Source organism: Hemicordylus capensis, chromosome 4, assembly GCF_027244095.1.
Source record: "Hemicordylus capensis ecotype Gifberg chromosome 4, rHemCap1.1.pri, whole genome shotgun sequence".
NCBI lineage: Eukaryota > Metazoa > Chordata > Lepidosauria > Squamata > Cordylidae > Hemicordylus > Hemicordylus capensis.
The window spans coordinates 442467-457027 of record NC_069660.1 but is presented as its reverse complement, the minus strand read 5'-3'; the positions used below and the strand labels follow the sequence as shown (position 1 = coordinate 457027).

Sequence of the window (14561 nt, the reverse complement as noted above, 5' to 3'; positions counted from 1 at the left end):
GGAGGGCAGGGGTCCCGCTTGCCCACAGCTGGCCTGCCACTCGGGACCCCCAACGGGCCACGCAGCAGGGGCTCCCGGGAGCCACCAGGCCCAGCGGCCACTTCCCAGGCAAGGCGCTGCGCTGCCCCAGGATGCGCCTCGCAAGGCAGGCGGCCGGTTAGCGTGGGTGACTCCCTCAAGGGGGGGGCTTGGGCAAAGGGGCAGCCCCCAGAGCAGCCCCAGGCGAGGAGGGAGCCTTCTGCAGCGCCCCCCGCCCCCGCCGGGTCCTGGGCTGCAGGCAGGGGCACCCACACTCCTCCCGCCCGCAGCAGCCACGGAGGTCGCTCAGGGTGAGATGGGGGGGGGCGGAGATGGATCTCACTCGGTTCCTCGCTCTCCAGGATGGCGTCCCCACCATATGATTAACAGCCTGACACCCCCCATGCGTGGCGCAGGCGTGGCTGACTCCGTTCAGGGGCCCGTTTCCGAGCAGGCCAGGGAGTGCCGGCGAGCAGTGTGGGCTAGCTTGGCGGTGCAGCTCCCTCCGAGTCAGGGACGAGGACAGCGGAGGGTGCGCAAGCCGGGTCCCCATCCCAGCACTCTGGCTCCTCACTGCGCCCCCAGCCTGCTGCCCACGGCCCAGAAGCAGGTTCTCCTCCGCCCGGCCAGCCTGACAAGCTGGCTGCTCTGAGCTCCGGGGGGGGCGGGGGGGCCCCTGGGCGCTCGGAGAGCATTTCTGGCCGCGCCTTCCCCCCCAAGGCCGGGCTGAAAGAGCCACCGCCTCCAGGCGCCAGGGCCTCCCTTCCGAGCAGCCTTGCTAACCAAAGCCCTCCGGCGGCCACAAGGTGGGCCAGAGCACTCTGCCCTGAGCACCCCCCACCCCCGCCAGGCCCTGCAGAGTCCATCCACGGGGGGGGGGGGTTGGAAGGCGACCCCTGCCAGCGACCTGCGCCAGCCCCCACCCCACCCCACCCCACCGTGTCTCCAGGATCCTTCCTGGAGGGAGCCTCTGCAAAGCTCCTGCCCAGCTGCCCTCAGGAAGGCGGATGCGGCTCTGGAGAGCGGCAGCCTCTTCCCTCCTGGGGGAAAGGAGCGCCTGGCAGCTTCCGTCCCATTTCTCTTGCTCCAGGCCGCCTCTTTGGGCTGCCTCTTTGGGCAGCACAAGGAGCTCCTCTCCTCAACCCACACAACCCACAGCGGCCCGAGGCAGAAGGGCGGCCCCCTGGTGGGCTGGGGAGGGATCCGGGCCTCCTGGGGGGCCACAGACAGAGGCTCCCACTGCAGGCTCTGACCCCCCCTGCCCCGCCCCGCCCCGGTCTCCCTTTGGACGACTGTGGCATTTGGGGCAGTGTTTCCCCTAACAGGGATTCCCAGACGTTGTCGACTACAACTCCCAGCATGCCCAGCTGCAATAGCCTTTGCTTGAGGATTCTGGGAGCGGTAGTCAACCACATCTGGGGATCCCTGTGAGAGGGAAGACGGCTTTGGGGACCTTTCCCGGGGGAGAGCTGCTCCCGGCATGCCGGCCCATCCAGGATTGGTCCTAATCAGCTGGGAACCACCCAAGACAGGGCCTGACCCCTCCAGCCAGGCTGGGAAGGCCGCCTTGGTGCCCGGCGGGCCCAGCACCACCTGGGAGGCTTTCCTGGCCCAGCAGAGCCCGCCTTGTACACTTTGTCAAGGGGGCCTCTTTCTGCTCAAGAGCTCCCCAGCGGAGCCCCAGGGAGCCTCGCGCCAAGCCCGCCACAAGCTGCCAGCCAGTGCCGGAGGTCGATGCTGCCCCATCCAAGGGGCCCTGGGAGGAGGGGCCACCTCCTCGCCCACCCGGCACCACCCAGCAAGCACCACTGCTGCCTGGCTGCCTCTGGGCAGGCTACTAGCCACATGAGCTGGGCCTCTTGGCCTCACGCCAGAGAACCTCTGGTCGGCAGGGGGGCTTCCCTGGCACGGTCACAGCCAGCCTGGGCCACTCAGGTGCAGCGAGACTACCTTTTCAGGAGAAAGGTGGCCCGTAACTGCAGACCACGCTCACAGAAGAGCTGGGTTCCTCCCTGAATCCTGACGCCTTCTTCCCCAAATCCAACCTCCGTGGCCGTCGGAAGCTGCTGGGAAGCCCATATGTAGGGCACGAAGGCAATGGTTCTCCCCAGTGCCTGACATTCTGAGATAGACTGCCTCTGCACACAGAGGCTCCACTTAGCAGCTTCCTGCTCCTCTGCCAGCCACAGCTTTCACTACCAACCACAGACCATCACAACAAATCCAGAGTGGGGTGTGAGGAGTGTCAGCAACGCTGGACCTGCCCACAGGGCGACCCTAACCCTAACCCTAACCCTAACCGGCAGTGGGCACACCCCGGCCCCACCAAGGGATCCCTGCCGCCTCCGGCAAGCAGGACCCCACCCACCAGCAGAAGACCAGCAGCTCAGCTTCCCCCTTGCACACACGCTGGGCGGTCCAGGGGAGCCAGGCCCGCCAAGCAGGCCCCCTGCCACCCCCCCACCCCGAAGCGGCGGGGACACCAGCCGCCCAGTGGCACTGGGGAGGGGGACCTTCCTGGCACCAGACCCCAGGGGCTCTGCTTGGATCCCGAGAAGACGAGCGCCCCCAGAGCAGCCCTCAGGTAAGAACCCCACCCCGGGAGCTCCCCAGCTGCCACCAGCAGGATCCAAAGGAAAGGGAGAACGCCCGGGGGGGGCAGCGCCAGGCAGGCCCCCCACTCACTCACCCATCCAGAAGCAACAGAGGGCAGCCGAGGGGGCTGGGGTGCCACAGAGCCCCTCCCTCCCCCCCGTCGATCTGCACCCAAGTGGGCAGCACGGCCAGGGCCTTCCACTCACTGCCTGCCTGCCCGTCAGCACAGAAGCAAAGGCCCACACACCACCACCACCACCACCACCACCAGCAGCAGGAACCCTCAGCCCCCCAGAACAGCCAGGTGGCTGGAGACAGAGGCAGGGGCGGGAGGGGAGCAGCCGAGGAGGAGATCCGCCCTCCTTCCCCACCTCATTCCACCCACCAGTCCCAGCAAATGCCTGGAAGGAAGAGGTCAGAAAAGCACACACACACACACACACACCCCGCAGCGCACCACAAAAACACAGGTCTTGCTCCACAGCCCTATTCCACCGCCAGAGCCAGAGCGGCGTCCCCGCGGCCCAGAGACGGAGCCCCCGAGGAGCAGCCCCCAGCAGGAACTCACCAGAAGCCCCAAGTCAACAACAACTCGCAAAGCGGAGCAGAGCGGCCCGCAGGTGCTGGGACCCCGACCCTAAGCCTGGAGGAGCTGGGGGCAGAGTCCCCCCAGGCCATCCCGGGAGGAGGGCTGCTGCTGCTGCTGCTGCTGCTGCTGCTGCTGCTGCTGCCCGGCTCCCCAGCTGCAGAAGCCCCGCCAGAAGTCTGGCGCCGGGTTCCAGCAAGGGGAGGCTCCCGGGGGCCTCTTGCCACCCGCGGTGCTGCTTGGTGAAGAACAGCCCGCTGGGCACAAGGTGGTCCTCGCACGCCCCCCCTCCCCGGACCCCAGAGGCACCTGCAGGGCCGCAAGCGTGTGCCAGGAGCGGGCACGTGTTTGGGCCTCAGTGGCCCCTCAGGAAGCCCACGGGGCTGACATCCCAGAGAGCCTTCCTGGCAGAAAGGAACGGGACCTTGGCCCAACTCCCCTGGAACGTGGCCAGGAGCGGAGAGCCAGAGGCCAAGCTGGCAGCACCAGCCACGGGGCAAGCAGGGCCGCAGCCTGCGCCAGGAAGCCAGCAGCACAGGAGGACTGCCCCCCCTCACTGGGCCTCATCGGGAGGCTCGCCCCTCCCCTGCACCCCCTCAGGACCATCCGGCACTGACTTGCAGCATGAGGGACACAGGCAGCTGCCATAGACTGGGTCGAGCTTGCTCAGCAGTGTCTACTCAGACTGGCAGCAGCTTCTCCCAGGGGCAGGCAGGACTCTCTCTCCCAGCCCTATCTTGGGGATGCTGCCGCCAGCGAGGGAGCCCAGAACCTTCCGGGGAAGATCTCCCACTGCTCACACACGGAGCCTCCCATTCAAATGCAAACCAGGGCAGGCCCTGCTCGCAACGGGAATATCCCTGCTTGCCACCACAAGCCCAGCTCTCCTCCCTTGGGGCGGCCAAGCTGAGCGAGTTTCAGCCGGGACAGATCCTCCTCCTGGGGAGCAGAGCAGCCAGTGGGGTCGCTTGGGCCAGAACTCCCCACAGGTCTGAAGCATGGGGGAGGCTGGCACGGCGGGGGGGGGCGCCTCTGGCAGAGCCCCTCCCCCCCGGCCGCCACCCAGAGGCCTTTGGGATGGGGAGGGCAGCCCTGCTCTGCAGTTCCGCTTCTTGCACCAGGGAGGGGGCTGCTGGAGGGAGAGCGGGGGGAAGCGCCGTGAACAGACGGGAGGAGAGGAGAGCAGCGGGTCCGGCCCGTCCTCCTCCGCACAGCTCGGAGAAGAATCACTTGCACCTCACAACAGCCCTGCGAGGCCGGCCAGGCAGAGCTACAATCACAGGGATACGAGGCTCAGCCTTGCCGCCGCCGCCGCCACCTCCTCCTTTGACCGCGGCCGGGGCCCACTACCGCCCTCTAGCGCCTCGGCCGGCACGAGCAGGATCCGAGGCTCAGAAGCTGGTCTGCCCGCCAGGTGAGCGCCCCGCCCCGCCCTCCTCGCTTGGGCTAACGGGGCGCAACCCCGCACGTGCTCGGGCAGCAGCCCTTCCGAGGCCCAGCGACCCCCACGGGGCGGGAACCGCCCCCTCCCGGGCAGCACCAGCAGGGCGGCGGCGGCGGCAAAGTTGCGAAGCGGCGGCGGGAAGTTGCAGCGGCAGCGCCCTCCGTGACTACCCGACGGGGCGGACGCCCACCTCCTGGCCCGGCGCAACGACCGGCTCTTACCTCGAGCCAAGGCTGAGCAGGGAGGCAGCTGGCTGCGCTTCGGCGACGGGAAAAGGGCATCTCCTGGTGGTGGCGGCGGCGGCGGCGGCGGCAGCTCGCGGCCGAATCCCAGTGGCGGGCGGAGCGAGAGGCGGCGGGTTGGGGGTGGGCCGGCGGGAGCGGGAGGCAATCCTCTCCTGCCGGAGCCAGGGCAGCCGCCGCTTGCCTCGCCCAGCCGGCTCTGCCAATGGAGCGCGCGAGCGCACGGCCGGGCAGAGAGAGCCGGCGAGCCCGTCCCCTCCACGGCGGGAGGCGCGCGGAAGGCAGCCAACCTCGTGGGCAGCAGCAGCAGGCTGCGTGCGTGCGTGCGCGTGGAGCAGCAGCAGGCCAAGCGCCACGGGGATGGACACGAGGCAGGGCTGCTGGGTGGCTGCCTCTGTCGCCACCGGAGGAGGAGGAGGAAGGCGCGCCTCTGAGCGGGGGGGGGCTCGCGGCTCCAGGTCCGGACCGGGGTCCGTCCAGCCAGCCTAGGCCCCCACCCCGAGGGGTTCCGGGTGCTCTCTGCTCCCCTCTCGTGGCGACTCCAGATCCCTCCGCGGCGGCGGCGGCGGCGGCCCTTGGTCTCCCTCTAGCGGCGGCCGCGGGCCCGTGGCTTCCTCTCAGGCAGGCTGCCGGACCTGCAGGGACGGGGAGCGCCCGCCCGCCCGCGGCTGGAGAGCAGCGCTTGGATCCTGCAAGGAGAGCTGCTCGGCGGTGGCGCGAACGAGGCGTTCGCTCTTGCTCAGGCTGCACGGAGAGCACCTCCCTGGAGAGGAGGAGCTGCTGCTGCGGCGCGGGCCTTTCAGTGGTGGCGCCGCCGCCGCCGCCGCGATTGTGGCCGCCTCTCCCCGAGGGACCGGCGCCCGCCCCGCCCCGTAGTCCAGAAGGGCTTTTGCTGGTCGATTCTGCGCGTCTTTAAGGCCCCCGTGTGCTGCTAGCTTTTCCGCGGAGCTTCTTGTTCCTCTGAATGTGTTTACTGGAAACCGCTTTGGGAAATTAGGGTGAAACGCAGTTCTGTGTTGACGCCCAAGTCGCCTGGAGCTCTTGTCCATTAGGAAAACTCCTAAGGCCTCTCTCTGGTCGGTGCCACAGCAACTGTGCCCTTGGGCAGCGCTGGGGTAGCTATAATTGGGTGGTGGGCTCAAAGGACCAGGGCCCCCAGCTCCCCCCTCCCTATTTCCTTCATTATCTCCCTCACTCCCAGGGGCCAACTGCCTGAGGGTGACCTGAGTGCTGGCTCACCGCTGAGGCCCCCGGGATGATGATCCCAGGCTGAGGGGTCCCGCCCCAGCCACTGTGCCCCCATCAAGGCCTCTTCTTGGCTCAGTCGATGTGTCCATGTTGCCTCTTTTAAGGGGCCCTTTAAAATGCACGTGGGTGTCGCCCCTCCAAAGTGTGTGGGGGGGTAATTCCTTCCCAGATCCAGAGGGAGGGCACCAAGAAAGAGCTAGGGTTTGCCAGGGCAGAGCCCCCACCCAGCATTTAAAGAGACCCCCTTTCTCTTACTGAGCTCCCCCCTTGCCAGAATCTCAGCTGAAGGCCTGGGAAAACAGGTCCCTCTTCAGGGTCCTCCTAAAAGCAAACAGAGATGCTCTTATTTCAGCAGGGCGCGCTTTCCAAAGCCCTGGGGCAGCCACAGAGAAGGCCTGGTCCCGAGTTGGCACCAAACAAGCTGGCGGCACCCTTAATCAGATCTCTCCAGATGATCTTAATTGGCGACAGGGTTCACGACAGAGAAGGCGCTCTCTTACATACCCTGGGCCTAAGCCGTTAAGGGGTAGGTAATACCCATAGGTAATACCTAGCACTTTCTTTTTTGTTCAGAAACCTATTGGCAGCCAGTGCGTGGTAATGCCATTTCCTGATGAAGTCGGTATGAAAAAATAGATCTGGGTGTCATCAACATATTGATAGCACCCCAGACCAAACTTCCTGACGATCTCTCCCAGCGGTTTCATGTAGATGTTAAAAAGCATTGGAGACAGTATGGAGCCCTGTGGAACCCCACACTTCAGCTCTCACTTTTCAAAGCAATAGTCTCCAGGCGACACCATCTGGAATAGGGATGTGCATGGAACCACAGAGGCGCGGTCCAGCACTGGGGGGTATGTAGCTTTAAGGGCGGGGGGGGTAGTACTTACTGTTGGGAATTCTCTCTGGTAGGAGAAACCCTTTTTCATTATAGCAGAGTACACAGAGGCACAACACAGCAGAATTTAGTTAGGCATGCGTCTATGCTGAGAGTAAAGTAACTTGGAGCCAGCTCATAGTTTCAAATCAATATATAAGGCATTTATTAAGGAACTCCATTCTAGATAGGAAAGTGAGGAGTTAAGATCTCTAATCTAGCTAGCTAGCTGGATGCAGATGGATTCTGCATCTTCTCTGCACACATGGTGCAGGGGAGAGGAGCTTGCATGTTGCAAGGTAGAAGGAACAGGAAGAGAAAGGGGAGAGAGGAAGGAAGTGGCTGGAAGGAAGGAAGTGTCCCTAAGAGTAGCAATCTACATTCCAAAGGGATAGTGTCAGAGCAGTAGAGGAGGGATGACCAATGTGTTGAAACTCTAGCACTCTGATTCACTAGTCTGTCCTCTGCTGTCATTGAGAAAAGAGACAGCGCAAAGTCCTTCACTTCCAACACCCCCTCTCGATGTCTTGTGACTCAGTTCACAAGATTCATTTTCTCTCTCAGCTTTTCAAAGCAGGGTCTTGGAAGTGGCTTAGTGAGTGTATCTGCAAGCATTTCATTTGTCGGGCAGTAGATCAGCTTGATTAGTCCATCTTTCTGCAGACTTCTCACTACATGGTACTTCACATCAATATGTCTGGTACTCCTCTTTACATCTTCTTGTTTGGAGAGCTGAATGCAGCTTTGGTTTTCTTCATACACTGGTATGGGCTGTGGTACATCTGTACCTAGGTCCGTCAGTAGTTGACACAGCCATTGTATCTCGTGACAGCCCTGTGCAGCTGATACATATTCCACTTCAGTGGTTGATGATGCTACTATGTCTTGCTTGGTGCTTGACCAGCTTATGGCTCCATCTCCATAGAAAATTATGTAACCACTGGTGGTTTTCCTTTCTGTTAGATCTCCACCCCAGTCTGCATCTACGTATGCTTCTAGTTTTGGTTGACTGTTAGCTGGCAGCTGGAGCTTAAAGTGTTCAGTACCCTTTAGGTACCTAACAAGCCTCTTCATTGCATTCCAGTCCTTGACTGTTGGTGATGCAGTCTTTCTGCAAAGTAAGCCAACTGCTGTGCTAATATCTGGCCTAGTGAGTGTACTAATGTATAAAAGCTTACCCAATGCTTCACGATATCTATGGTTGTCAGATAGTGGCTCAGTTTGATCTTCTTGCTTTATGTAGTTCACTTCCATTGGAGTTGGTGTAGGATTCCCATCTTCAGTCTTAGCAGATTTATCAGGTCTTTAATTTTTCTGTTCTTGATTGATGAGAAAACTTCCATCTTTCTCTCTTTGTATTTGAATGCCCAAGTAGTGTGCAATGTTGCCAAGTTGCTTGACTTCCACATCTCTGTTCAGATGATGCATTATTTCCTTGCTGTCATCTAGATTCTCATAGGCAAGAATCAAATCATCAACATATGCCAAAATGTAAGTCCATTTGCCATCTTTGCATTTCGTGTACAGGCAGGGATCAGCTTCACTTCTTCTGAAGTTTGCTTGAAGCAGCATATCATTTAGTTTTGTGTTCCATGCTCTGGTAGCCTGTTTTAAACCATAAATGTTCTTTTGCAGTTTGCATACAAGGTCCTCTTTGCCTTTCTCTAAGAAACCTGGTGGTTGTTGCATGTAAATGTCCTCTTCTAGTTCGCCATGCAAGAATGCAGTTTTCACGTCTAGGTGTTCAACGTGCATTCCTTTGCTAGCAGCAATACTTAACAGAGTCCTTACTGTCGTGTGTTTAACCACTGATGCAAATGTTTTATCATAATCTTCTCCATATTTCTGTGAATATCCTTTCACTACTAATCTGGCTTTGTAGTGCTGAATCTCACCATCAGCATCATGTTTGAGTTTGAAAACCCATTTGCAGCCTAAAACCTTCCTCCCTTGAGGTAACTTAGTAAGAGTCCAGGTTTTGTTTTTCTGTAGAGCCTCAAGCTCTTCAATTGCAGCTTGTTTCCACTTCTGGGCTTCTGGTTGTGGTAGCTGGGATATTTCCTCCCATGATGAGGGTTCTGGTTGTTCCGCCGTTCTTGCGAGGTAGGACAGTCTTGGGGCTGGAACACCTCTGTTTGAGCGCGTTGATCACCTCACCTCACCCTCTGTGGTCTCTCCCATTACCTTGGGTGCATCTGGTCGATCGCTGGGGGTCTCTGTGTTGAGCGTGGTTGGATCTGGATCTGCTGTCTCCTCCTCCTCAATTCCTCTGAGATCAGGAAGCATAATCTAGTCATCAGGGTGCTTGGTCTGGTTGCTTGCTTCAGTGTAGGCCCCCTCTGAAGATGTAGCTCTTTCATTCCCATCAAAACACACCGATCTGCTTATGGTTATCTTGTTGGTATCAGGATCCGGAATTCTGTAGCCTTTGGATTGCGCTGAGTAGCCACAAAAATCCATTTTGTGGCCCTAGCCCCTAACTTATTCCTTTTTCCTTTGGGATGTATGAGTAAGCCGTGCTTCCAAAGACACACAAATGTGTCATGGACGGCTTATGACCATGCCAAAGTTCATATGGTGTTGTTCCCACAGGCTTTGTGTGCATTCTGTTTTGTATGTATGTAGCAGTCATGATGCCTTCTCCCCAGAGTTTCTGTGGGAGGTGTGCGTCAGCAAGCATGCATCTTAACATGTCCAGGAGGCTTCTATTTTTCCTTTCTGAGACTCTATTTTGTGACGGATTGTAAGCTACCGTGGTTTGATGCACAATTCCATGTTCTCTCAGGAACTGCTGTGTGGAGCTGGACATATACTCTCCTCCATTTTCTGTGCGCAGGATCTTTGGCTTCCACCCATATTTGTTGCTTACCATGGCCACGTAGTCCTGGAGTTTCTTGAGTATCTGTGATTTCTCCTTTAGTAGAAATACAATTGTGTATCGTGAGAAATCATCAATGAATGTGAGAAAATATTTGAAATTACCTATGGCTGCTGGTAGTGGTCCAGATATATCACTGTGGATCAGCTCCAGGGGTCTTCTGGTCTTCCTTTCACTCTGCTTAGGAAATGGCTGGTTAACTGCTTTCGACTCAAGACAACAAACACAGTTCGTCACAATGTTACATGGTACAAAATCAATGCCATCAGCTAATCCCTTTTTCTTCATGTTCTGGATTGACTCATAGCTCCTGTGTCCCAGCCACAGTTGCAAGCAGTTTTCATGCAGGCATGACTGAGCAAGGTTCACTTCATTGGGCTGGTATGTTCAGGTTTGGACCAGGCTGGTCTTTCTCTGTCTGTCTTTGACACAGGTTGCTCCTGCATGCTGTACAGGCCTTTGCATTCAGAGCCTACAAGGCAAACTTCTCCATTCTGGGTAACAATACATTGTCCATTTCTAATATACAGTTCACAGCATTGTTTCTCTAGCTTGGATATTGAAAGCAAGGAACCTGAGAAATCAGGGATATACAAAACATCCTTCACAAAAAATTCAATAATTGATCCATCTAATAACTTGCAATACAAAATTGCTTCGTCTTTCTTCTTTGTTTTAATTGTAGTATTATTGCCCAAATGAACAATCTCTTCAGGAATATAAAACAGTTGAGTATAGAAATCCAAACGATTTGAGATATGACTCGTGGAACCACTGTCTACTATGAATTTTCCATCTCCTTGAAACAGGGAAACACTGAAATTCTTATTTGAATCAGCATCTTTAAAATCCTTTAAATCTCTTTCTGTAAAGTCAGCTTTCCTTGTCTGATTCTTGGGACAGTTCGCCACCTTGTGGCCAAATTGGTTACACAGAAAACATCTAAAGGCATTAGTCCCAGTTGGCCTCATTCCAGGATCAGTCTCCCTGCTGGCAGTCATGTGACCTCTCTCTCTGGATTGAGTTACCTTGGCAACTGAGCCAGACCTTTTTGTATGCAAATGTGGAGGGCCCATGCAGTTTCCTCTTGCAGCATTCCCTCCCCACCTTGGGTTTCCTCTGGAATGGCCAGTTGTTGCCTTAAGAGCAAAGTTATTTGCCAATTCATCTTCATGTCGAGAATTCAAAACTTCCCTTCTGCTTGCCTCAGAAGAGATAGTTTCCACAGCTCTCTCAAAGATTAGAGTGGGTGGACTTCCAAATGGCCGATTATATTGCTATAGCTGGGAGGCATGCTTAGGAACAGAGCTTCCAGCTTCTGATTCTCTGTAAATTCCTCCCTTGCAGCTTTAAATTCAAAGAAAAAATCTTCCATTAATCCTACATGCGTGGCAAAACAGTCCCCGTCTTTATACTGGAGATTCTGCATTTTCTTTCTCAAGTTAAAGGTGTATGCCCACCCCTTTTTCATATGCAAGGAATCTAGCCTGCTTAGCATTTCCCTTGAGGTCTCAAGATCACATATGGTAGAAAGATAATTTTTACCCATGGAAGCAGCTATCAGATCTTGATCTTTAGCATCTTTGAGTTGCCACGTCTCTTTAGCAGTTTTCTCAGCAGCCGTGGTTCCATCTGCAGGGGGTGGGGTCTTCTTCAGTGACTTTCTGTAATCCTTCCTATCGCAATGCAATTCTCAGTCAGGTTTTCCATTCCAAGTAATGGAATGTAGAAAAAATGTAGAAAAAAATGTAGAAAAAAACTTTGCTAAAAAGTCGAGCGCCGGAGGGAGAAAAGCGGCGGCAGGGGTAAGTACTACCCCCCCGCCCTTAAAGCTACATTACCCGACCACCGGACCGGCCCCAATCCGGACCAGTTCAGAGGCCTCTAACATGGCCCCAGACCAGTCCGGTGCACATCCCTAATCTGGATTCTGCCAGAGAGGTAGAAATGGAACCACTGCAAAACAGTTCTGCCCAATCCCGATCAAGTAAACCAGGATTCCATGGTCAATGGTATCGAAAGCCACAGAGAGATCCAAAAGGATCAGCAGAGTCACACTCCCTCTGTCCATCACCTATTGGAGATCATCCATCAGGCCGACCAAGGCAGGCTCCGCCCCAGAGCCCATCCGAAAGCCAGTCTGGAAAGGATCTAAATAATCTGTGTCATCCAAAACTGCCTGGAGCTGAGAAGCAACCACTCGCTCAGTCACCTTACCCAACCAAGGAAGATTAGAGACGGGTCTGTAATTAGCCAACTCTGAGGAATCCAGTGTAGCTTTCTTCAAAAGTGGTCCAATAATAGCCTCCTGGAGGCATCCTGCCCTCCCTCAGCGAAGCATTTATGATATTGACCCTTGGGCTGCCCTGGACTCTCCGGGCTGCCCACAAAAACCTTCCCATGAAATACAGATGAAGGACCAGAAAGGCCAGAAGCCACCATCACGGCTGCACACCACAGAGCCCCCCAGCCCCCACTGCCCTGACTCCATCCTCGGGGGACATGCTGGCAGGGCAGGTCTTGGCGTGCACTTGGCCATGTTAGGGGCCAGGCAGGCCTCCCCGAGGAGGGCATTTGCTGTGACCTGGGCAGGCAGGTTCTCCCGCCTTGGGGAGTGGGGGGAGGTGGCCCTTTCGGCTCCGAGATCAGCGCTTGGGCCTGCTGTGCCCCCCTCCTCCAGCTGCCTTTCAGTTGTGTCCTAAGGCAGAAGACCTTTGGCAACCTCCTCCCTCACCTTCCTGTCAGGATGATCCAGGGGACCTCTTCCCACTGCAGAGAGGTCTGAAGCAGTGTTTCCCCTAAGGCTTGCGTATGTGCACATGCACGCCCATTTTTCTGAGGTCCACTCAGTTAATTTTAGATCCCGCTCAGGTTGAACCGCCCGCTCGGAATGTCAGTGTGCCAACACTGCCTTGATCCTGCTGCCCAGAACAAAACTCATGCCGCACAGAGGTGGGAAATATTAGAGGGCGCCCTCGTGTGAAGCCCTTCCTTGGGGCTCCACTGCCAGGGGCCACGGCTGGCCCAGCTCCCATGCCCGGGCCCTTTGCTCCTGCCCTGCCCCCTGGCTGGTGCTGCTGCCAGCAGGACTAAGGGGGCTTTTGCCTGGAGGGCAGAGCAGCTCCAGTCAAAGGGGGCCCCAGAAAGAAGCTGGTCCAGGCCACCCACCCGGAGGGAGGTGCGCTGACTCTGGGATCTGGCAGCCCTCCGTGCACAGAGGGGGAGACACATTTCCTGCTGCCCTCAAAGGACTACCGGGACAGCACATTCTTACTGCCTGGATGGGGGGTCTACAGCAGGCAGCATGTGCTGGCAGCGAGGGAAGGCAGCTGGCAGGTAAGAACAGAAGAGCAGCCCTGCTGCTGGATCAGGCCCAAGGAAGCCCATCTAGTCCCGCCTCCTGTTCCTCACAGTGGCCCACCAGATGCCTCTGGGGAGAGGGCAAGCCAGAAGGCGTGGGCACTCCCCCCTGACCAGGGGGCCACTCCAGGGGGTGAGGACAACCTTCTCAGGCAGGCCCTCTTCCAAAGGAACAGAAGCACAGCCCTGCTGCGGGATCAGGCCCACGGAGGCCCCTCTAGTCCCGCCTCCTGTTTCACACAGTGGCCCACCAGATGCCGCCTCTGGGGAGCCCACAGGCAGGAGCTGAAGGGGGCCGGCCCTCCCTCCTGCTGAGACTCCCCGGCAACTGGGACTCGGAGGCATCCTGAGGTGGCCTATCGTCCTCCCACGCCACCTGGCTGAGGCCCCCCTTCTAGTCTGGCCTTCACGTCTGCCTGCTCTGCTGTGAATGCCTCTGGGGTCCCAAAGTTCTCGGGGGCTGCCAGCCGCTCTCCTCCTTGCCGCAGGCAGGGGGGTAGCCAGATGGGGCTCACGCCGCCCCCGCAGCAGGGCTCCCCACTTTCCAGTCCTTTCCCGGCATGGATGGCTTCCATCCTTTGTCCCATTTGCTGGAGCTGCTGCGTCTTCTTGGCTTGGCTTTTCCTTCCTTCCTCGCTCAGTTCTCCGTCTCTTGCTTGCTCTGGCTGCCTTTGTCTGTCAGAGCTGAAAGTTAAAAGCTTCCTCCAACTTGCTCTGTGGTGCTTTCATCTCTTCCGCACGTCCCTCAGCAAAACCGCTCCGGCCGAAGGAGTGGCATGAACTGCTAACTGAATCTGTGAGCCCCCTGGCCGCAGTCTCTGGGCCAAGCACGCATGAGCCCGGAGGGGTCCTGTTTGCAAAGATGCCGTCTGCGGGAGTTTCCCCTGGGCGGGGGGGGGGCGTCTTCCTGGCCTGAGCAGCTCAAATGTCCAGAGAGAGCCTGAAGGCTCGTGAGGCTCACCACCCCACCCCAGGCTGACACGCCCTGCTGCCCTCAGCTCTTGCCCTGCTCCCTGCTGCTAATCTGCTAACAGGGCTGAATGCCCTGAGACAACTTTTAGGCTTGTGGGGGGAATTAATGAGACAATAGTCAATAGCCTGTTACAGTATCCATTTGTGCAAAGTTGTGCTCTGGAAGTGATTTGAGAGAGAGAGAGATGGTACACTTAGATTTATTTAGGGGGGGACGAATATTCCCCTGAGGGGATGGAGTCTTGTGCTCGCTCCTGTCATGCACACGTGTGTCCGGTAGTTCCGGCCGGAGAGGGGAAGGGGCGGCTGGGAGGTACACTGCCATCCTGAAAGATTTTACA

At 57.7% G+C, this 14561-nt stretch overlaps 1 protein-coding gene across 1 annotated transcript in view; it reads right to left on the bottom strand.

The window, feature by feature from the left end:
- Positions 1–13823, bottom strand: part of LOC128322123 (uncharacterized) — a 54671-nt gene extending 40848 nt beyond the window's left edge. The window contains exons 1-2 of the mRNA XM_053242871.1: positions 13620–13823; positions 4865–5471 (exon numbers count right to left, since the gene is read on the bottom strand). Of these exons, the coding sequence (XP_053098846.1) occupies positions 4865–5471; positions 13620–13823 (811 nt within the window). The remainder of the gene's footprint in view (positions 1–4864; positions 5472–13619) is intronic.
- Between the last annotated feature and the right edge of the window lie 738 nt (positions 13824–14561).